General features: G+C 45.9%; 4 protein-coding genes across 6 annotated transcripts; 2 read left to right on the top strand and 2 right to left on the bottom strand.

Annotated features, from left to right (window-relative positions):
• Window positions 1-568: 568 nt before the first annotated feature.
• Window positions 569-11,899, bottom strand: LOC147208140 (uncharacterized). Its single transcript, XM_086107996.1, has 3 exons — window positions 11,074-11,899; window positions 3,345-3,518; window positions 569-2,771 (listed from the first exon to the last, which is right to left on the bottom strand). The coding sequence occupies exons 1-3, from the start codon at window positions 11,660-11,662 to the stop codon at window positions 1,351-1,353; spliced, it is 2,184 nt and encodes a 727-aa protein (XP_085964122.1). The 5' UTR covers window positions 11,663-11,899; the 3' UTR covers window positions 569-1,350.
• Window positions 11,900-12,966: 1,067 nt separating this feature from the next.
• Window positions 12,967-14,976, top strand: LOC147208139 (uncharacterized). Of its 2 annotated transcripts, none has more exons than XM_086108044.1 (2): window positions 12,967-13,436; window positions 13,681-14,976. In XM_086108044.1, exons 1-2 carry the CDS (start codon window positions 13,310-13,312, stop codon window positions 14,457-14,459), a joined length of 906 nt encoding a protein of 301 aa, XP_085964170.1. In that variant the 5' UTR covers window positions 12,967-13,309; the 3' UTR covers window positions 14,460-14,976. The 2 variants fall into 2 exon arrangements, with proteins under 2 accessions (XP_085964170.1, XP_085964169.1); XM_086108043.1 differs by having other exon boundaries at window positions 13,678-14,976.
• Window positions 13,518-18,657, bottom strand: LOC147208138 (uncharacterized). 2 transcript variants are annotated; one of them, XM_086108035.1, is made up of 3 exons: window positions 18,202-18,657; window positions 17,711-17,808; window positions 13,518-16,917 (listed from the first exon to the last, which is right to left on the bottom strand). In XM_086108035.1, exons 1-3 carry the CDS (start codon window positions 18,315-18,317, stop codon window positions 15,848-15,850), a joined length of 1,284 nt encoding a protein of 427 aa, XP_085964161.1. In that variant the 5' UTR covers window positions 18,318-18,657; the 3' UTR covers window positions 13,518-15,847. The 2 variants fall into 2 exon arrangements, with proteins under 2 accessions (XP_085964161.1, XP_085964160.1); XM_086108034.1 differs by lacking the exon at window positions 17,711-17,808 and having other exon boundaries at window positions 13,518-16,881; window positions 18,188-18,657.
• An 87-nt stretch (window positions 18,658-18,744) lies between these two features.
• Window positions 18,745-22,200, top strand: LOC147208137 (uncharacterized). The gene is made up of 2 exons (XM_086108040.1): window positions 18,745-19,301; window positions 20,295-22,200. Exons 1-2 carry the CDS (start codon window positions 19,172-19,174, stop codon window positions 21,191-21,193), a joined length of 1,029 nt encoding a protein of 342 aa, XP_085964166.1. The 5' UTR covers window positions 18,745-19,171; the 3' UTR covers window positions 21,194-22,200.
• Window positions 22,201-22,226: the final 26 nt, after the last annotated feature.

Genomic DNA, 22,226 nt, shown 5'->3' with positions numbered 1-22,226 from the left:
TGAAATAAAAATACACCAAAAGAGCTCTGATTTTCGAATACTCATATCGGGTCTTGTTGCGCTCAAACATAAACATTCACTCCGCGGAGCCTTCAAAAGCATCAGCTTGAATTAGGAGCTCGTTCGAAGACGTGCAGATTTAGCCGCCATCTTGAAGCGGGACTTTCCGGCCATCGCCTCAATTCACTTTTATTGAGACAACTGCCTTTTGGATCCTCTAAATTAATCGAAACTCGTGACACAAACTGCTTCGTTATAAACGTCAGACGTGTGTGTGTGTGTGTGTGTGTCCGCCATATTTGTAGGTCAGTCTCAGTCATCATGGACGGGACACTTTGATTCGCTCCTCTTTCATCTATAACGGCTTCAGACAACAAAGTGTATGCAGGAAGTGGTTAAGATTGCGCGATTGTCTGTGTGTCATGTGTTGTCTTGTATTATTTTGTCATTTTTTTTTGTTAACTTTTCTTTTGATGGCGCCGCGGACACTCGCAGCGGCTCCTCTTGTTTGATGTCGAGAGGGAAGAAATTTCATCTGTGCTTTTATGTCACACATACGTACAGCACATTTGACAATAAAGTTGTATTCAATTCAATTCATTCATGTAAAACGACAATTCAATTAAACTCCATTATTTGTAGAGCGCAACCGCAATGTCCTTCAAGTAAAACAACTGAGAACAAAGACTGTTGAAAGATGAAATTAATAACATAGACGAGACGGAATGGAATAAAAGACTCCAATCAGGCTGAGTCAAATGCCCAAAAACAGAAGATAAGATGAGAAAAGCTTTACTTGTCTCACAATGGAGAAATTCCCAAATGACAGCAGCAAAAGTATGAAAGGGAGACATTAGTGGACAAAAAGTATATGAACAAACACTGTATACATTTTTCAGATGAACAGGAATCTCATTGAATCATCCCCTCTCAAACCGAGGCGTACGTATTGGATCGGAATTGGATTGGATTGGAATCAACGCACATCGTTCCACTTGAACATGAACAACCCTTGAATCGTCTCGTACCCCAAACGCTGAAATGGCTCTCGGAATTTAAAGATGACAACTCAAGTCAAGTGTATTTATAGAGCACTTTCAAACAGCCATTGCTGCATACAAAGTGCTGTACGTGGAGCAAGAAACATATAAAGCAGTAAAGCAACAAATCGGTAACAACATTCAAACACTGACACGGGGGCTGAAGTTGACCACGGATCATTCCCAGAAACCCGCACGCAGACTCGCCGACGTTGCGCGCCCTGCCCACGCTCAGTGCGTTAACGCCTGCGTCGCAATTCGAAAATCACCTCATGCTGGGGAATAGACGGCAGCACGTCAGTGTCCAGGTTCACAGAGCGCTGCTGTTCTCAACAGCACAATTATGTTTCGTGACCTGATACTTGTTAGAGAAGTGTTTATCGCACTCGCTGCAGCTGAACGGCTTCTCTCCGGTGTGTGTTCTTGCATGCCTTCTTAAATGTGCCTTCTGTGTGAATGTTTTGCCGCAAAGGAAGCAGGCAAACGGTTTCTCTCCAGTATGGGTTCTTGCGTGTTTTCTCACGCTCCCCCTTTCAGAGAATTGTTGACCACACACTGAGCAGGCAAAGGGTTTCTCCCCGGTGTGGGTTCTTGAGTGCGTTTTTAAATGTCCCCTATCATTAAATCTTTTATCGCAGACTGAGCAGGTGAAAGGTTTCTCCCCGGTGTGTGTTCTCGCATGCCTTCTTAAATATGCCTTCTGGGTGAATATTTTGCCGCAAAGGCAGCAGGCAAACGGCTTCTCTCCAGTATGGGTTCTTGCGTGTTTTCTCACGCTGCCCCTTTCAGAGAATTGTTGACCACACACTGAGCAGGCAAAGGGTTTCTCCCCGGTGTGCGTTCTTGAGTGCGTTTTTAAATGTCCCCTATCATTAAATCTTTTATCGCAGACTGAGCAGGCAAAAGGTTTCTCCCCGGTGTGTGTTCTCACATGCCTTCTTAAATATGCCTTCTGGGTGAATGTTTTGCCGCAAAGGCAGCAGGCAAACGGTTTCTCTCCAGTATGGGTTCTTGCGTGTTTTGTCACGCTGCCCCTTTCAGAGAATTGTTGACCACACACTGAGCAGGCAAAGGGTTTCTCCCCGGTGTGCGTTCTCGAGTGCGTTTTTAAATGTCCCCTTTCAGTAAATCTTTTATCGCAGACTGAGCAGGCAAAAGGTTTCTCTCCCGTGTGCGTTCTTAAGTGTGCTTTTAAGTTACAGTGCTTCCTAAATTTCTGGTGGCAGACCGAACACACGAAATATTTCTCCCCGACGTGTGGTTTTTTGTACTTTGCCAAAGTGGCTGTTTGAGTGAACCTCTGACTACAAGCCGCGCTGGCAAGGGGGGTTTCTCCAGTGTGCATTGTCAAGTGCACCATCAAGTTATACTGGGCATCAAATGTTTTGTCACACTGAGAACATTTCCAGCACTTGTTGTCTGTGTGACACGTCTGATCGCAGTGAGAGCCTTTGTCATCTTCATCATCGTCAGTATAATGAGCACGTGATGTGATGTCGCCATCATGGTATGCACGGGATCGTCCCCGGTGGCCTGCACCGCCTTCAGTTGTCACGGGTTGACTTGAGCTGCAGTTTGGAGGCTGCGCCCACCTGCTCTGCTCACTTTGGCATTCCTCTTCACCTTGTTCAACGGTCAAAGGGGCAAAGGTCGGCGGCATCTCGCCAACACGATAGTCCTCTTCCTCCTGAACGTGAGGTGACTCGGGATGAAGACCTTCTTCACTGACGTCTGCGGGACCCAAGAAGACAAAGACGTTTGCTCAAGTCAAAGTGCCACGAGGTGCAACATTGTCATTTTCAGTTGCTCGTAATAGGAACAACAGATGCCAGTTGTCGCTACCGCAGTTGACGGGGGTCCGAACAAGAAAGTCCCGTGACTGAGGGAAGATTTTAAAAAGGGTTTCAGTCGAATTAAAGGATGGTTTGTGGAAGAGGCCGGGAGGCAGGACGTCGGCAGCTTTCGCTGCTGCTTGTTGAGTTCACCTTCACCTACCCGCAGGCAACCCACACACACACACACACACAGCAAAAAAAGTTTCCATCCGACGGAGAATGAATCGAGTGGAACCTCGCACGATGGAAGACCTGCTTGATTCGGGAGGAAAATTGCCCAACAATTTCTGGTTTGCAAACGGCTTAGACAGGAACCGATGGAGGATGGCTTGGGCTTTTCTCGTGCCGCGTAAACAAATGTCGCGTGTCGCACGCAAATTTAGTTTGGCTGGAAATGAGTTGCGTGGTGAGCATGCATCGCGGAGCAACAAGGCCGTCTGGCTGATCGGCCCACTGCGCTCTCTGTTACCTTTGTCACTTTTCACAGTGACGCAGATGAAGCGAACGTCGTTGATGTCATCCTTCCGTTCCTCCTCTTTGAGGTGAAGAGGCTCTAGCTCCTCCTCCTCCTCCTCCTCTTTGATGTTGGCAAATTGCGTGACCTGCTGCTCGGGACCGAGATCTTCTCCGGCGACATACAGGACTTGTGAAGACAAACACGCATTCTGGTCAAGTCAAGCTTTGCTCAGTCGGATTGTTATTCACACTTTGCGTTTTGGGCAATGTTTATGATGAGGCATCCTTTATGGATCCCCGTCGGGGGTCGCGAAAAATAAATGACAACAATCAAAGAATCGATACACAAAATAAGATCCCTCTTTCATCCATCGCATACAGTACCCCGCCGTCAAAGTGTCTCAAGATGTCCTCAGAGGTCTTAAGAAGCAAAATGAAGACCTCTGGGGACACAGCCGCTTCATCTGAAGTCGGCTTGAGACACGCCGTGGACGTTTCAACGCAACGGCCAGGCCGTCTTGCTTCGACGGGCTGATTCCCCCCCCCCCCCGCCCCCCATCTATTTAACTTTGCCAAGTTTTTGCCATTTCCTCGAGCGCCCTGCGTTGCGTAATGGGACGGCCACAAACTGACAAAGGACGAGACGCCGATGGTTTGACTCCGTTCTCGCCGACCGCACGCAATGGACGGTCAAAGCATCTTGCTTACTAGACTCTTATCGGCATAACTGCGGAAACACGTGTACGTAACTCGGTTTCGTAACATCGGGGAGAACGCACGTCACTCGCGGTTCCCTCACCCCAAAGCTGTCCCACGAGCAACGAGCATGTCTCAATCTCACAATACTATTGCTCCATCTTTTCTTTTTTGAATCGGAAGCAGTGAAAACATGACGAGAATTCCATTTCCATCATTTCCGTTGTGGTGATTTTGTCGCAATGTTCTCGTTTTTGGTACGTGTATCAAGTCTTTTGTTTCAATGCTCTCATGTTGTATTTGGATCAGCCTCATGTCTTCGCTTGGCTTTTTTGCCAAGATTTGGGACACCCCCTTCCAATTTGAAACAGCACTCGGTAAGAGTTGATTATTTCTGGGCTTCCTTCCTTATCTTGACTCGACACTGGCCTGATGGACTGGTTTTTGTTTGATTGTACATGACCAGAACTTTGTCACGAATGTTCCAACCTCACATCTGGGTTTAGAAGATGTAGAGCAGGGATGCCCGTTACGTCGATCCTGATCGACCGGTAGAGCTAGGACTGGTCCCAAGTAGATCCGAAGGGGTGTGGAGGAGAAAAAAAAACAAACAAACAACCACCTGAGATTTATTTTCTGTGAACTCAGTAAGACATTTGCTTGCCTCTTCCACTCGCACTTCCAATTCGATCGCCTCAAACTTTGATGTATCGGGCTAACGAGCGCGTGCCTGACGAATGACGGCGCCAACTCCTGCTTGATTCGCATCAACACGGAAAGAAGGAGCAGCAACAGCAAAGTCAACATTTCTCTCGTGTGAAGCTTTCCCACATTTGAAAGTAAAGAACAGAGCGAAACATGGTGGCAGCGCGTGTGTAGAAATTGGCGACGTGAAGAGGGGGTTGGACGAAACGCTAGCTCGTTAGCACGGAAGCTAACTGCGAAAAGTCGCTACCCACCACCAGAGACCAACCAGCCGAACGCCAGCGAGCGTGAGGGAGCCGGCAACCCCACTTGCCACGTTAGAAACACCCAGCAGCAAGCCCACTGGACACAATACAATACATGCTGATTTATATAGCGCTTTCACAACAGCTGTCGCTTCACAAAACAGTTAACATAAAGTAAAATAATAAACACAACACATAACATAAAACACGGACAGTCGTGCAGTCCTAACCACTTTTCCGTCACACGCTTTGTTGTTTGAAGCAGTTTCAGATGAAAGAGAATCAGAGTGTCCTTTAACCAGTGGATCAGAGACGTCATGCTCAAAATGTGCACACGTCGGCTACAAGCTAAGTTTCAAAGTCAACAAGAAGCTGCAGCATCCATTGAGGAAAAAAGAGATTGGTTCACTTCTCCTGTCCCATGGAAATCCATTTCAATTCCAAGCGGCAACTCTCAGTTCCAAATACGCATCGGCGCTCTGCGCCAACGCTCCTCTCTCCTCATCCTCAACTTCAGCAGCCATCCATCCAGCCGCACCAACGCCGACTGTCCGACAGCGCCGACATAGCCACTGAACAAAACGGGGTTGTGAAAAATGCTGCCCATTACAGGCGCAAAAAACACAAGCACCCCAGGTCTGTCCAGCACCGACAGTCAATGGCGCCGACATTCCTCCAAATCAACATCTGTGCTGCTACAGGCGTGCTGCCGAGAAGGCGCAACCACCAAGCACAGATACTTCTCCTTTGACGAATGTCGTGGCCAAAAAGCGCTGAAAACAGTCCATATCAGGTCCACACGATGAAACAACAAACATGTGACAAAACAATAGACAAAAATACCAAAAAAGAACAAAAAAGCGAGGCACTTGCCGAAGGCTGCCTACTCGGGCGCCATCTTGGGAAAAAAAACAACAAAAAAAAACAAAAACGTCACAAACTAGCATACAACTGGCTAGCAACGAGACCTGACAAAATGCCACCCAAACAGAAGCAAGACACAAAGCAGGATGAGGATTTCCTGACCCTCACTCAAGTAAACGAATTACTCCAGCAACAAAAAGAGCTTTTTACAGCGCTCTTGCAACAACAACAGGAAAATTTCAAAGGATTTGTCAAGATGATAATAGACTCAACAAACTCACGACTTGACACTTTTACCAGGGAAGTCCAAGAAATAAAAACCAGCATCAACTTTACCCAAAAAAGAGGTAAACGACATTAAAAAAAAATCTAATCTGTCAAACTGGCCATTCCAAAGACATGCAAACAGAATTCTACAAAATATGTGACGGCATGCTTGTATTAACAGACAAGATGGACTACTTGGAAGGACAGTCAAGAAGAAACAACTTGGTAATTGATGGAATTGAGGAAAAACCGGGAGAAACGTGGACTGAAACAGAGGAAAAAGTTCAAAAAATCCTCAAGGAGAAGCTGCTGATACAGGGGCAAATTGAGGTGGAGAGAGCTCACCGCACAGGAAGACAAGAACCTGGAAGACCTCGACCGAGGCCAGTTGTGGTGAAATTTCCCAAATACAAGGACAGATCAAGGATCCTACAAAAAGCAAAATACTTAAAAGGCTCCAACATCTACATCAACGAAGACTTTACAGATGCCGTACGACAAAAAAGAAAAGAGCTCCTCCCAAAATTAAAAGCTGCACGTGACAGAGGGGAAACTGCCTACTTAAGACATGACAAACTTATCGTCCACCCCCGCACCAGTACTCCAACACAACAGGCTCGAGTTCAACACCATCAAGCAGCATACTGAGAATTATTCACCACCCGAAGATAAAAACTCTGACCCTACTGAAGCAGGAAATTCACATCCCAAAAAACATGGACTTCCAACCCTTTGATGACTTCCAACCCTACTAACCACAAGACATTTGACCCTGAGAACAACTTGGACCCGGACAATAACTTTTTCAAGACCGACCGACCGTGAGGGAGCCAGTGATGACCGCGAGGAAGCCAGCGACGACTGCAGGGAAGCCAGCGACCGCGAGGAAGCCGGGAGACAACCAGCCAGCGACCACCGCGAGGGAGCCAGCGACGACCGAGAGGAAACCAGCGACGACTGCAGGGGAGCCAGCGACCGCGAGGGAGCCGGGAGACAGCGAGCCTGAGGGAGCCGGGAGACAACCAGCCAGCGCGCGTGAGAGAGCCGGGAGGCAGCCAGCCAGCGAGCGTGAGGGAGTCGGCGACGACCGCAAGGGAGCCAGCGACCACGAGGGAGCCAGGAGACGTCCAGCCAGCGACCGCGAGGGAGCCAGTGATGACGGCGAGAGAGCGAGCGACGACAGCGAGGGAGCGGGAAATTCACATCCCAAAAACATGGACTTCCAACCCTTTGAAGATATTGACTATAAGCCATTCATTCGATCCCGAGAACAATTTGGACCCAGACAACAACTTCTTCCAGAACAAACAAAGGGTAACAAACTCTGACTATTACCTGGATGAACAATTCAACACTAATATAAAATTGGAAAATGCACTTTCAGTAATACACTTAAACAGTAGAAGTCTCTATAAAAACTTCACAAAAATCAAAGAATACCTGACTAAATTCAATACATTTAAAATAATTGCCATATCAGAAACTTGGCTTGATGAAGATAAAACAACTGAAATGGAAATAGAAGGTTATGAAATGTTTGCAACTAATAGGGAAAACAAAAAAGGAGGGGGGGTTGCAATATATGTAGACAAAGCACTTAAATGCAGTAAAATCGAGAGATTGACAAACACAATAGAAAACCTAATGGAATGTCTAACCATTGAAATACATTATAATAAAAAGGCATCAAATATCATCATAAGTTGCATCTATAGGACACCAGGATCATGTATTCATGTACACATTCAATAAAAAACTAACAGATATGCTCAGTTACAACAACGATAAGAAAACACGAATAATATGTGGTGACTTTAACATTGACTTATTAAACCCAAATGGACACAAAAAAACAACCGACTTCATAAATACTACGTACAGCAACAGCTTTTTCCCAGTAATCCTGAAACCTAGCAGAATAACAGTTGACACGGCCACATTAATAGATAACATATTTATAAATAAGATTGATCATAAAATGGAAAGTGGACTTCTCATTAATGACATAAGTGACCACCTACCTGTTTTTGCAGTTTTTCATAATTATTTTGATAGAAAAGCAAAGTCAACAACTCACATAACAGAAATAAGACTAAGAACCCAACGCTCCACCGACGCCTTTAAGCAAGACCTAGAAAAACAAAACTGGACCGAGGTCTACTCAAACGAAGACCCAAATACAGCGTTTGAAGTATTTCAGTCTACCATAATCTCCTTATATGATAAACATTTTCCATTAACTAAAGTCTCCAAAAAGTATAAAGACCCAAGTAAGCCATGGATAACGAAAGGCATAGAAAACGCATGTAAAAAGAAAAACTATTTATATAAATTGTTTTTAAAATTGAGAACTGAAGAAGCAGAAAAAATATATAAGACCTATAAAAATAAACTAGTAAATATTATAAGAACCAGTAAAAGAGATCATTATCATGCACTATTAGAGCAGAATAAAAGTAACACACAAGAAATATGGAAGACACTTAACCAAGTAATCAGAAATATATAGTATTTTATCAAAGGCAAAAACACTATTTTGGAAAAAACTGCAGAAATAGCAACTGAATTTAATGAGTATTTTGTCAACATCGGCAGTAACCTAGCAAAACAAATTCCTGATCCAACAAACTTGTTTGAAATAGATAGATATGTAGAAAAAAACTCCTCCACGGTGTTCCTTACTGCTGTAAAACAAGAAGAAGTATCAAATATTATAAAAACTTTAAAAAATAAAAAGTCAACTGATTGCTTTAATATTGACATGACAATAATAAAGCAGATTATAGAATATGTAGTGCGACCTTTCACGCACATATGCAACCTGTCATTCAAAGCTGGTGTCTTTCCATCAAAAATGAAAATTGCTAAAGTTATTCCAATCTATAAAAGTGGAGAAAGACATCGGTTTACAAATTATAGACCAATATCACTACTACCACAATTTTCAAAAATATTAGAAAAACGATTTTCTCGCAGACTTGATAGCTTTATACAAAAGCATGCGCTGTTAAGTGAGAACCAATATGGCTTCAGGGAAAAACGGACCACCTCAATGGCAGTTATGGAGTTTGTGGAAGCAATAGCCACTAATATAGACAACAAAGAATTTACTGTTGGGGTTTTCCTAGATCTAAAAAAAAGCTTTTGACACAATAGATCACAGTAGATTATTGAAAAAAATAGAAAGATATGGCATTAGAGGTGTAGCTTATAAATGGATAAAAAGTTATTTAGAAAACAGATATCAGTACGTGCAACTCAACAATAAAAAAACAAATCAGCTGAAAATCACTCACGGAGTTCCTCAGGGGTCAGTGCTTGGTCCAAAACTATTCGTCTTATATATAAATGATATCTGCAAGGTCTCAAAACAATTTAAATGTGTCCTATTTGCTGATGATACAACTTTCTACTGTTCTGGAATAAATCTGAAACAGCTCCTGACAACCGTAGAAAATGAATTAAACAAATTAAAAAACTGGTTCGACAGAAATAAATTGTCACTTAACCTGGAAAAATCGAAGTTAATTGTTTTTGGCACAAGACCAATCAAACACCAAGCTAAAATGATGGTAAACTCAATTGAAAGCCACATATCGATAACGTAAAAAGAAAAATAGCCAAAACCGTAGGGATCCTCTACAAAACCAAGGAAGCGCCAAATAAGAGATCTTTGTACACATTATACACTTCATTATTATTACCATATATGACCTACTGTGTGGAAATATGGGGAAATGCCTGCAAAACAAACACACTCCCTATTCTCAACCTACAAAAAAAATCAATTCGAATTATTAATAGATCAAAATATACGGAACCCACAAATCCACTATTTATCAAATTAAATACGATGAAATTTTATGACCCGGTTGACTTTAAAACCGCCCAATTAATGTACAAAGCACACAATAACCCGCTCTGCCAAAACATTCAGAAGTTTTTCGAAATTCGAGAAAGCAGCTATGATTTAAGAGGTGCCGACTTATTCAAAAAACTCAAAACAAGAACAAAGGTCAAGCAAAGAAGTGTATCTATCAAAGGTGTTAATCTGTGGAATAATCTCCAAACGGACCTGAAAATGAGTAAATCGCTTGCCGAGTTCAAAAACAAATTCAAAAAAATAGTACAAACAAGCTACATCAATCAGAGTTAAAATGATCAATTCAAAACATGAAATATAATGATAAATCAGAACTAAGTTGATAAATAGAGAAAGGTATATACATATCCATTATGAATACAAGAGAAAATCGACACAAGAGTGTCAGGGTGTGGAAGTATATAATCCCGATACAAACCAAAAGTTGTAAAAATATCACGGTTAAGGGTAAAGTATGAGCCTTAATGGAGACTTCTTTTTTCTTTTCTGATTGATATAAAAATGATTTATTAGATACAATCACACAACGGGGTAGGACTAGATACGTTTTTTACTTCTTCCTACTCCCTTGAACATAATAACTGTGTTGAATGAAGATTGATTTCTTTCTTTTTACTTTTTTTTATCTACCTTATTTTCTGTCAAATTATGACTGTATATATGTTTTATGTTCAGTAAACAAACCAAACAAACAAACCATTTGTGTGTCTTCGTTCATGTTCCTAATATATTTTTGTGTTCACGTGCACTGCACCCTAATCATCCTATCGGTCTCAATTTTCACAAACCAATCAATCAATCAATCAATCAATCTTTAACCTACGGTGGCGCGTGACCTACGTCACCGGAAGTTAGTGCACAATTCCCCGAGGGCACGGGCAAAGAATAGGATCTTCTCTATCGTGCTCCTCAACAGCATTTGGTGCTCCATCATTCTTACCGGGTGCATTTCTCGTCTTACACATGACAGCAAAACGATGATCCTTTCCACATTTTAAACACTTTTTTTTTCCCGGTAGCGGGACGCTTCTTTGTATTTCTCTCGCGCGTTTTGGCAGAAAAAAATGTACAGCAAACCTCACCTTTGCTCGTCTTTTCTTCCTTGACCGAATAGGCTTCGTTCAGCGTCTGCCCTTGCGGCGTTTTCCAGTTTTCTCGCGACGGCTCCGACGCTCTGCAGATCTTCAAGCATTTTTCCAACGTTAGATTCTCTTCTCTTAGCAGTCTTTCTCTCAGCCCGCTGTGGTTTGTGCCACACACTATTCTGTCTTTAATCAAGGAGTCTTTTAACTGCTCAAAATGACAGGTGCCGGCCAAGGCTCTTAATTCTGTGACGTACTCGTCGACATTTTCTCCCGTTGCTTGATCTCTCGTGAAGAATGCGTATCTGGCCACGGTTTGGTTTCGCTTCGGGTTCCAAAGTTCGTCAAACTTTCTCATCATATCCCTCACGGTGTCCCTCGCGGACGCATCGTCGCTCCGCCGCGCGTTCAACAGTTGTCTACCTTCTTCGCCTACGAGGATGTGAAACAGCTTGCATTTCGTGGCTTCCTCCGCCTTGGGCATTGTCAGTTCCACGTACAACGTGAATTGCTCTTTCCACGTTTTCCACGCCTTGGCCAAATTGCTTGAATGCAAAGAAAGAATCGGCGGCGGTCTCAGACCTTCCATTGGAGACTCTGTCCGCGGTCAGCTTCCGTGCTAACGAGTTAGCGTTTCGTCCAACACTCTCTTCGCGTCGCCGATTACTACACACGCGCTTCGCTCGGTTCCGTTCTCGCTGACCGTTCGGAATGGACGGTTAGAGCACCTCGCTTCCTTGGCTATTATTGGCGTAACTCTGGAAACACAAACGGTCTCGTACATCGGGGAGAAAAAAATGTCACTTCCGGTTCTCTCACCAAAAGCTGTCCGACGAGCAACAGCAACCCGATCTGACGCGTACCGTCGTTACACTGATGATGTGCCGTGATTGATCCCCCCCCCCCCCTTCGACAAATATTCTCCAAAAAGATGACGATCACCGGGAGGTAAATATTAAGTTGATCAAAGTCTTTATGAATAAGCGTTTGAAGAAATGAATGGAACAGTTCGTTTGAAAGATTTCGTATGATCCACACAAGAACGTATCATAGAAGTAAAGAATGAAAGATAAATTGGTCATCCAAGTGAATAAAGAGGGATTGGAATAACTTCAACTCGGGAACGCCGCGACAGGTTCGAACCAAACACATTCAAAACTTGACTGACCGAACGCGCACGGACACACGCGGCACGGTTATTTTCCTGAAGGTTTATTTATATGTATTTTGGACGTGAATTGACAAATTGATATTTTGATTCACTTTTCTGACAGTGGTGTTTGATTCCAAAAAAGTCAGATATTACTCATGCAAATCCGCATCTTACTCGGAAGGAACGGAGGACGTCCCAAGCTACTCGACCCTCCCGCGTTCGCGTTGATGTCGGTCCTGCGACGCGGCCGGAGGCTGCCGGAAAACGGCGTCCTGGAGTTGTCCTCTTTTGTTCCACACGTTTTTTTCCTTGAACTTTGCTTTCGGTCTTACATCCGTTTTAGCGCGCTACTCGCAACACTTGGTACTCGCTCTGGACATCCGCTCCGAGACGCTCCCGAAGGATTCTCTGTGTTCGCGGCTAGTAAACGGCCAAGAAGATGATTTTACAAACGATGTTTTATTCCAGTAAACTAACGGCCGGTGAACAGAGTCGAGGCTTCGCGTACCTGTCACCCTCGGCGAATAGCTGCCCTCATTCACGATTACGATTCTTGCTTAAAAAGCAACAAAACCCGTACAACGGCGTTTACCAATCCGATCGTACCAGCGATGAAAAAAAATATATACGATTGCACAGCACGTAGCGAATAGCGATCCATTTTCGTTCAGCATCCCAAACATTAAAAGACTGCGTTATAAATGCGTATTTACTTCTACCCAAGCCATTGATTTCTTTTCGACAGCCGAAGACATGCGTCTTTATGTAGTTTGTCCAAGTAGCCATTCCGTACTAGTCCACCGCGAAGCTACTTAAGGTTGTCTTTTTACATTACCGCTCGCGCTGCCCTTCTATGTGCCGTGTTCCCACATCAGTTCTGAACGTATCGAATCCATCGCCTAACACTAGTCAACGAGAATAAAAACACCACCGGGTCAACATTCGTACACTGATCGCCTCGACTCGCTTGCACGTCGAAGCTTCTCGAGCTAGCTTAGCTTAGCTTAGCTTAGCTTGTTAGCCACTCACAGAGACGCGCTCGTGGGCAGTTTGAGTGCAGAGTGCTGCGATTGCCGTGGGGAAATGTGTGCAAGGGGTGTGAAAGAAGAGTACCAGGAGAAGGTCGGGGGAATAAAAGAGGAGAGCGAGCAAGCAAGGCAACTACCGGACGCTGTTTTCGAGGAGCCTCCAATTGAGTTCCAAGTTGCAGGTTTGCTCGCTTCTCTTTTCTCTCTTTTCATTTCTTAGCCACAACATTGCCGTGTTCGGAGCGCTCAATTCCAAATCTTCATCCGGAGAACACCTAATTAAACATTTAATTCAGAAATTTTCACAATTCAAAATGTTGCCAAAAACACGTGACATGTCCAAACCATAGCATCAAAGTCACGACATGAGTGAGACTCGAATGACTTGAGCAAACCATGCGCCCTCGGTCTTCTTGTGCCCAGCAGACATCGGGGAGGAAGATCTTTGTCTCGGGCAGCGCGAGGCCGAGCTCCCCAACATGAAAGAAGAAGAGCAGGAGGAGGATGTCACCGCCTTTCCTTTGACCGTCATTGTGAAGAGTGAAGAAGGTGATGAAGACCACGTTGGAGGGTCCCAATCAGACGCTCTCTTGGCGCCGCGCTCGGATAGTGATGACGCAACGTCACACTCGCGGGACACTGATGACGGTGAACGCTCAAAAGGCGATGTGTCGTGTCACGCTGACAAAAAGCACGTGAAATGCTCGCAGTGTGACAAAACGTTTGACAGAAGGTCACTGTTGATAAGGCACACCAGAACCCACACCGGAGAAAAACCATTTGCCTGCTCACTTTGCGGTAAAAGATTCTCATTAAAGACAAATTTAACGATGCACACCAGAACACACACTGGGGAGAAACCCTTTGCCTGCTTCGTCTGCGGTAAAAGATTCGCAAAAAACACAAACTTAACAATTCACACGAGAACACACACCGGAGAAAAGCCTTTTGCCTGCTCATTTTGTGGTAAAAGATTCACTCAGAAGGGCGATTTGACAATGCACACGAGAACGCACACCGGCGAAAAACCTTTTGGCTGCACAGTGTGCGGCAAACGATTCACCGAAAAGAAAAATTTAACCACCCACACTCGGACTCACACCGGTGAGAAACCTTTCAAATGCAGCGTGTGTGACAAAAGGTTTTACGTCAAGCGCGAGGTTAAGCGCCACAGGTGCGCCGGCGACAAGAGCGCCAGTCCTTGAAGCTGTGCAGGAAACTGAGGCTGCGCTCTGTGCTGCCAATCGCCGACACGTTTAGCACACGATGCCGTGGAATCTCTGTTTCTGAATGGCACGGCTTTCGAACAGGCTTTTTGGGAGGGGTTTGGAAATAGTCGTGATGCAGACGCGGGCAAGGATTCTCTCGTGTGTGGCTCAGGCATCGCGTGTACAGTAATGCGACTGTCGCTTTGGGATTTTATTAAAAAAAAAAAAAAAAAAAAGAACAGAATCCCTCCAAAGAAAGTGACAACGATGAGCGGTAGTGTCAAGTGGGAGGCCTACTTGCATTATTGTCAGAATAAAAAAGGAAAATGTGCCGAAGCAGGAAAATGTTCTCTTTGCCTGCCATTTGATTTTTTTTAGTCTTTATTCAACAAATCACATTACAATTCACAGTAAACAAAACGAACAAGTTATGACAACATGTAGAGAATACGTAGAGAAAAACTACGGGGGGATTTGAAACAAAAATTCCAAATAAAGAGCATATATAGCCAGAGTCTGAACCGCTCTCTTGTTTTTGGAGTTCATAATAGAGTTTAGGTACTGCTTAGTTTCGGCTTCAAAGATTCGAAAAAGTGGTTCTGAACGTCCACATTTCGATTTGTGGATATGGAATTGAGCTGGAATCATTATTAAATTGATCATAAAGACTTTTTTTTCATTGTTATTGAAGAAGCCAAACTGTGTATTTTTCCATTGATGCATTAAGTCAGAGTCACTATGATCAATCAGAAATCGGCAAATAGCTTTCCAAAATGTGTTGGGATACGGACATTGCCAGAACAAGCGAATCATCGTTTCCCCCCGGCCCCCATTCCCTACGTTCCTGGAGGAAATCTCTGTGACGGGCCAACTCGTCTCGGTTCACCTCGACGCCTCTCGAGCGAGTTCAGCTTCGCTCGCTCGCCGCTGACAAAAAAAAAAGACGCGTTGACGATCGGGGCCCAGGTCAAGCGACGATCCCGTGACGATGTGTGCAAGGCGTGTCCAAAGGAACAAGAAGAAGACGACCGCGTCCAGCGACGAGGTCCACGAGAGCACGCCGATTTCAACGAGCCTCAAGATGCGTCACGCACCGCGGGTGTGTTCTGTCGGGAGTGTTGAGCCAGCCGTCGCGGTTCCGGCCAATCGCAGCAACGGGCTTGCGCATTTGGCCCAGAGGTGAGCCGTCGTCCGCTCTCTCGCCACTTCAACTCCGCCCACAAATGTCAATATCAGCGAGACCCCCGCCGATATTGACATTTGCCATCAAAAGAGGGGCGGACTTGGATTGGCTTTGGTTGCAGCTGAGGCGCCGCCGGTGGCTGGCTGAAAGTGACGCAAGTTTCCCAAGTGTCGGCAGGCGGGCATGTCACAGCCTTCTCGACTTACTGCGTGTGTGTTCTCGTGTGGCTCGTCAAATCATCTCTGCGAGTAAAGATTTGGCCACAAATCGAGCAGGTGAAGGGCTTCTCACCAGTATGTATTTTGGTGTGGATGGTCAAATGTCCCTTGTAAGAGAAACTGTTGCCGCAAACGGCGCAGGCGTAAGGTTTCTCGCCAGTGTGCGTTTTTAAGTGTTCTCTCAAGTCTTTGTTTTCGGAGAAACTCTGACCACAGATTGCGCACGCGTACGGTCTCTCACCGGTGTGAGTCCTCGTATGCACGGTCAGTTGACTTTTATGGGAGAATCGTTGAGCGCACAGAGAGCAGGCAAAAGGTTTCTCCCCCGTATGTGTTCTGGAGTGTATGGTCAAGTTTCCTTTCAGAGAGAATCTCTGACCACAGTCCGGGCAGGAAAAAGGTTTCTCCCCACTGTGGATTCTGGTGTGATTTCTTAAGTCTCTCTTGACGGAGAATCGTTGGCCGCAAACCGAGCAGGCAAAAGGTTTCTCGCCGGTGTGCGTGATGGTGTGTTTTGTCAAATGACTCTTATACGCGAACCTCTGACTGCAAACCGAGCAGGCAAAATGTTTCTCACCGGTGTGTATTCTCACGTGCCGTTTCAAAACCCAGCGGTCCGCAAACGTTTTCCCACACTGACGGCATTTACAGCGCTTGCTGTCAGTATGAAATGCCGTCGCAGCTTCATCAGATTCATCGTCGTCGTCGGTGTGTGACGTCGCGAGGTCGCTATCCGATAATGGAGCGAGGAGGCCGTCTGCTTGTGATGTGCCATCACCTTCTGCTGTCCCCCGTTGATTTGAGCTCCCGCCGCCGCTGAGAAGCGGCGCCGCCTTGCTCTCCCGACGTTGACCTTCACCCTCACCATCTTCGCTCTTCAAAGGAGCAAAGGTCACGGGCCACCTCGTGAGATCCCCCTCTTCCTCTTTTAGGTGTAGGGGCTCTTCATCCTGCTCCTCTTTCATGCCAGGAGACCGCAGCTGCGCTTCCCCTTGATTGCGGGGAGCCTCTTCCTCCTCTGCTTCAGATGAGCAGAAGAACAAGGTCAAGACCTCTTGGAAATCCCAGCGCGCATCAAAACAGAAGCGGTAGCAGTCATTGAGCTCAGGCTAACTTTGTCAAATCAGGACTAAACAGCACGCGGGAACACGCGGAAAGAAGACGGAGAGATGTCCGGGAAGAAAATATTCTTGTCGCTGAGGTTTTATTTGCTGATTCCTATCGCCATTTTTCACGAGACACTCTCCGTTGATGACAGAACAAATGTGCAGTATTTGGGTGCCGCTGAGCCACCAATGAAGGAGGCAAGATTTTTCACAAGGCCAGTGGGAGCGTCATTTTATCGACTACCAATTTTATGATACGACCGGTCGCAGCACTTTTCCGTTTTCCTTTTCAGACCCTGACCAACCTACTCGAGTGTAAGACTCATTTTTTCCTTCGTTGCAATTGTTGAATTTCATGAAGATCCGATGAAACATTTTTTTCTATTTGTTTTCACTTTTTTAAGCTCTCACAACGGAGGATTTTTTTAGCTCTATTTATTCTGAGTCAGGACCGTCCAAAATTTTTTTTAAAAAGGAGGCCCGTTTGTGAATACATCCTTTTGGAAGCGATTCTCGCATTTCTTTTCATCTTTGCATTCGACTGATGGCGTTTGATGTTTCAACATGATGATGTCATTTTCGATCATGTCTGTAATGACGGAAGCCCGATTTGAAGAAAATGGCGAATCCAGATCTTTTTTTTTTCACCATCGTTCCAGGAGTGTGACGTGATGTCATCACTGTTTGTCGATAATGAAGCGAAGTGCCCGTCGGCCCCCCTTCACCTTCTTCACTCTTGACGACGATGAAACGCTGTGATATCCTCCTGCGGCTGGCCTTCCTGAATTTGAGGGCGATCTGACTCCCGCTGCTCAAAATGAAGATCCTCTTCCGTGCAACTTCGACGAGCGGGGCCAGCGTTTAGCAAGGCTGATAGGATGTAAAGCAAGCCCAGTGTGCTGTAACTGAGCCAACGGGATTTCCTGGAAATGATGTTCGACCTCTGCACAGTGAGCGAATTGAGCACTAAGTCAATTCTTACAAAATATTTAACCGTTGCGATGGCTTCTGAGAACCAATTTTCTGCCATTTTAGACTTAGTCGGAACGTCTTTTTCCTTCGACTTTTTCTAGTTACGGGTTCAGGGATACCGAAGGGGAGGGGGGGGGGGGAAACGACGCCGACAACGATCATGATTATAAACACAAAATCCAGGACTACTGCGAAGCAATTGTAACGCGTGTCTCGTAAACAATTGCGAGTGCGAAGTGAAACAACCTTTTCCGCGGGGCTCCACTCGAGACTTCCTGCAGACGGCGTCCGGTCGTTGTTGACCTCGTCGCTCGCTCGCTTTCGGTGCACAGACTTCCTCCTCGTACTCTTCTTCTTTCACGCGTTTCGCACACATTTTCACACGAGCGTGAACAAGGTTCGACACTCGAACTTGTACTTTGCGTTGCTAACTAGCCTGTGTCTTTGTTAGCTGCTAGCGAGCTAAGCTAAGTCGTCAGAAGTTCCGACCTGCACTGAGGGGACTTTATCCGGACAGAAATCTGAAAGTATGACTAATGGATGTTTCTCTCTCTCTCTCTCTCTCTCTAGGCTCTCTAATGTAGCGATGGGCGTCCTGCGTTGGGTTTGAAGTAGGTCCCAAACTGTGCTGGTAGGAACTTCAAAACACGAAAGTCGCGTCATCAAAACGTGATGACTTCCCGTGACCTTTAGCGTCACATCCGGTCGTGGAACACCTTGGCCCGGGCATGGCTGCCATCTAGTGGAGAGAGCGGCACACAGCAAGTGCCGAACTTTATGGTGCAACTCGTCACGATCACGTGCCCGAGGAGAACTATTCGCCAATTCAAGTGTTTCACGATGCGCGACCTTCTGTACGGTGTTTCGTTGTACTCCTTCGAACTAAACGCGCGAGTCTCCCTCCCGCATCGCTTCACACATGTGGTTTGTCTAAGTGGGCTTGCCGTACTTCGCCCCGCTGTCTCCGCCGCGGTGCTTTTGTGGCGTGCGGTTCGGGTAATTAAACGCACTTCATTCAATGAGTTCCTGAAAACCGCTTAAGGCGCCGAAGCGTTTAGTGGACTCAAATATCATTCGGTGAATATTTGTGCCTGGATAAACTCGCCCGAGGGCACATTGGAGCTTCTCGGTCTAACTTAGCTTAGCTCACTAGCCGCTAACGGAGTCACGCATCGAGACCCGAACGGAAGATTGCGTGTGAGTGGAAAGACTCGGGCTCATCGTGCCAACATGTGTGATAAAAGTGTGAAAGGCGAAGAGTTCGAGGAGGAACTTTGCGGACCAAAAGAGGGAGACGAGCGACAACGTCCACGACTGGACGCGCCTAGCAAAAAGCCTCGAGTTGGGTTCCACGGAAAAGGTTTCTCCCCTTCGCACTTTTCACTTGCTTACTTTTGTTTTCCTCGTAATGACCGACAGATTGTGCCCTTTGCTCCTTTAGTACAACAATCTGTATGACAGGGGGACTTTGATGTACAACTTTGACCCATTCCGTGATCAAGGCACTAGCTCAATGATACCTAGAGCCACTCGACCTCTTTTTATTCGTTGAAACGAAAACCGACTCGAATTTTTGCGTCAATAACGCAAACAAAAAAGCACCGCATCGTATAACAAGAAGATACAAACATAGCCGTTCTTGTACGTATTGTTGCGTTCGATTGCGTGCCTTCAAGGGGCGTGGCCTCTCGAGTGACACGACAAGGTGGGGTCAACGCCAGCTCACTTCGAGGCATGCCCGGTGTGTTCTTGTCACGAACCGGGCCGGGCAAACGCAGTCCAGAACGACACGCCCATCTCCAGTATGTGCCCCTTTGACAAAGTGCCCCTCGTGTCGAAACCTTGTGCCACGGGCTATGTTGACGCCGAATACGCGACAAGACGTTTGAAATGCTGGCAGTGGGACGTCGCGACTGAGGGTTCTATTTGAGGGAAACTCTTCTTCCTCACTTCCTCGCCAGACGTAATGACAAGCAAGGATACTTGGAATCGGCAGGTAGTGAAAATATCAGAATCTTCTAGAAAAGAAACCGGGGCTTTATTGCAACACTTGGTTCTTTCAGGTAAGAGTCGTCGTGGCAGTTCTTTGCCAACGACTTTTGCAACGTTTTTTCTTCTTTGCCAGGACTGGTAACAACAAAAAAAAGTCCCCCCCCCCCCAAAATCATTCAGCATACTCGTTTCTTTCGTTACTTTGTGTGTTAGTTGAAGCTAACACTTATTTAGAAATGATTTTATCTTTTGGTTCAATAAAGGCTCTCTTATTTCAAAATTTGCGAAGCTCATATCCAACCTTCAAGTCATGACATGAGACTGATCAAAGCGTGACGTGACCAAACGTTGTGTTCTGTAGACCTCACCGAAGATCTCCGCCCCGAGCAGCAGGAGACGATCACTTCCCACGCGAAAGAGGAAGACGAACCAGAGCCGCCACACCTTAAAGAGGAAGAGCAGGAGGACGACGTCAGCAAGTTTCCATTGACTTGCGTCGTCGTGAAGATTGAAGAAGACGAAGGTCAGAGTGAGGAGAAGGAAGGGGCGAAGCCTTCAGGCAGCAGCGAGTCACAACTGCCAAGGGCAGAAGGTCACGGAGACCTCTGTGGAGGAGAGCCGTCACGCAGCCCCTTAGCTCCACTCTCGGACGGCGATGACGTAACGTTGCACTCTTCGGACACCGATGACGATGATGAACGCTCTCATGTTGGCGTGGCGTTTCACACTGACAAAAAGTATGCAAAATGCTCTCGGTGCGACAAATTTTTCTACAGGTCGTCCCTGAAAAGACACTCGAGAACGCACACGGGAGAGAAACCCTTTGCCTGCTCAGTTTGCGGTAAAACATTCTCGAGAAAGGGGGATTTGGGAACGCACCAAAGAACGCACACGGGGGAGAAACCATTTGCCTGCTTATTTTGTGGACGCCGATTCACTCAGAGTAACACTTTGACCGCGCACATGAGAACGCACACGGGGGGCAGACCTTTTGCATGTTCGCTTTGTGACAAAAGATTCACTCAGAGGGCAAATTTGATCGCGCACACAAGAACGCACACCGGAGAACAACCCTTTGCCTGTTTAGTTTGCGGTCAAAGGTTTTCCATCAAGGCAAATTTAACAACGCACACCAGAACGCACACTGGAGAGAAGCCTTTTGGTTGCTCAGTTTGTGGGCAACAATTCTCTGTCAAGAGAAATTTAACAAGACACGCAAGAAGACACGCGGGTGAGAAACCGGTCACTTGCAGCGTGTGATGAAGGAGATTCTGTGCAAGGGGCGGAGTCACAAGTCTGCTCGTGCACATCGTGATCATCAGAAAAGCTACTTTTGGCTTCTTTACTTTTCTCTTAAACATTTCAAAATTGTCAATGTACTTTTTTTGGGGGGTGTGGGGGGGCGGTAATTTTAATAAGCCAAGTCAGTTCTCTTAGCTTTGCCTCTGAATGTCTTCAGCTGTGCAGTTTGTCACTGCTTGAAGGAGATGTGCTTTTGCTGGTGTGAAGCACGCTCGGTTCCTTTGTGAGCGGCGTCAGCAAAGCTGTGGAATAAAGGCAATGAAAGCTTTCCTCCTACTGCAGAGCGACTTGACGATTCGACCGATGTTCAACGGCGTTTATTATCCACAAGTTGGGGGGGGGGGGGTGAAAAACGGGGCGAAAAATACACGATTGCACGATGTCCAACGTGCACAGATGCACGGCAATAACCAAACGCACATTAGTCAGGGCCACATACCGCTTCACCCTCACCATTGGAATTTGGGACTGCAGTAGTTTGGGGAAAAAAATCGATATCTTGCCGTTTGCACCTCACACTTTCCTCAAACTAACGAGCACACATGACTCGGTTTGTTCAAGAGCGGCTTCAGCTTGATCTCCCTTGGTCTTCATCAAGGCAACGAGCTTTGGTGTGGTCCTCGACACACAGCAAGAAACCTGTAAAAGAAGTGGGAATGATATTAAAACGGATGCAACCGTTTATCGCCAAGTAGTTCAACGAGGACACTTGGCTGAATGAAGTGCGTCCGTCTCAATGTCGTCGTCCGACTGTGGGCGGGGACTGTCGGTGTGCAGCTCCTCCTTCGAGCGGCTGACGCGTGCGTGACTCACGTGCTGCCCTCGATGAGCATGCGCATTCAAATCGAATTCAATTTCTGTCACATATCTTTTTCGATTTCGATGTTTTATGCGTCATGTCTTTGAATTGTGTAAATGTTTTGAGTGAATGTTACTCTTGTATTACAGTTTCTTCAGTGTATGAATACATTGTGTCGTATTTACACCATTA

Source organism: Hippocampus guttulatus, chromosome 3, assembly GCF_054856545.1.
Source record: "Hippocampus guttulatus isolate MCC_2025c chromosome 3, RoL_Hgut_1.0, whole genome shotgun sequence".
Taxonomy (NCBI): Eukaryota; Metazoa; Chordata; class Actinopteri; order Syngnathiformes; family Syngnathidae; genus Hippocampus; species Hippocampus guttulatus.
Note: the sequence above shows the minus strand (reverse complement) of the source record. Positions and strands in the feature narration are given on the sequence as shown.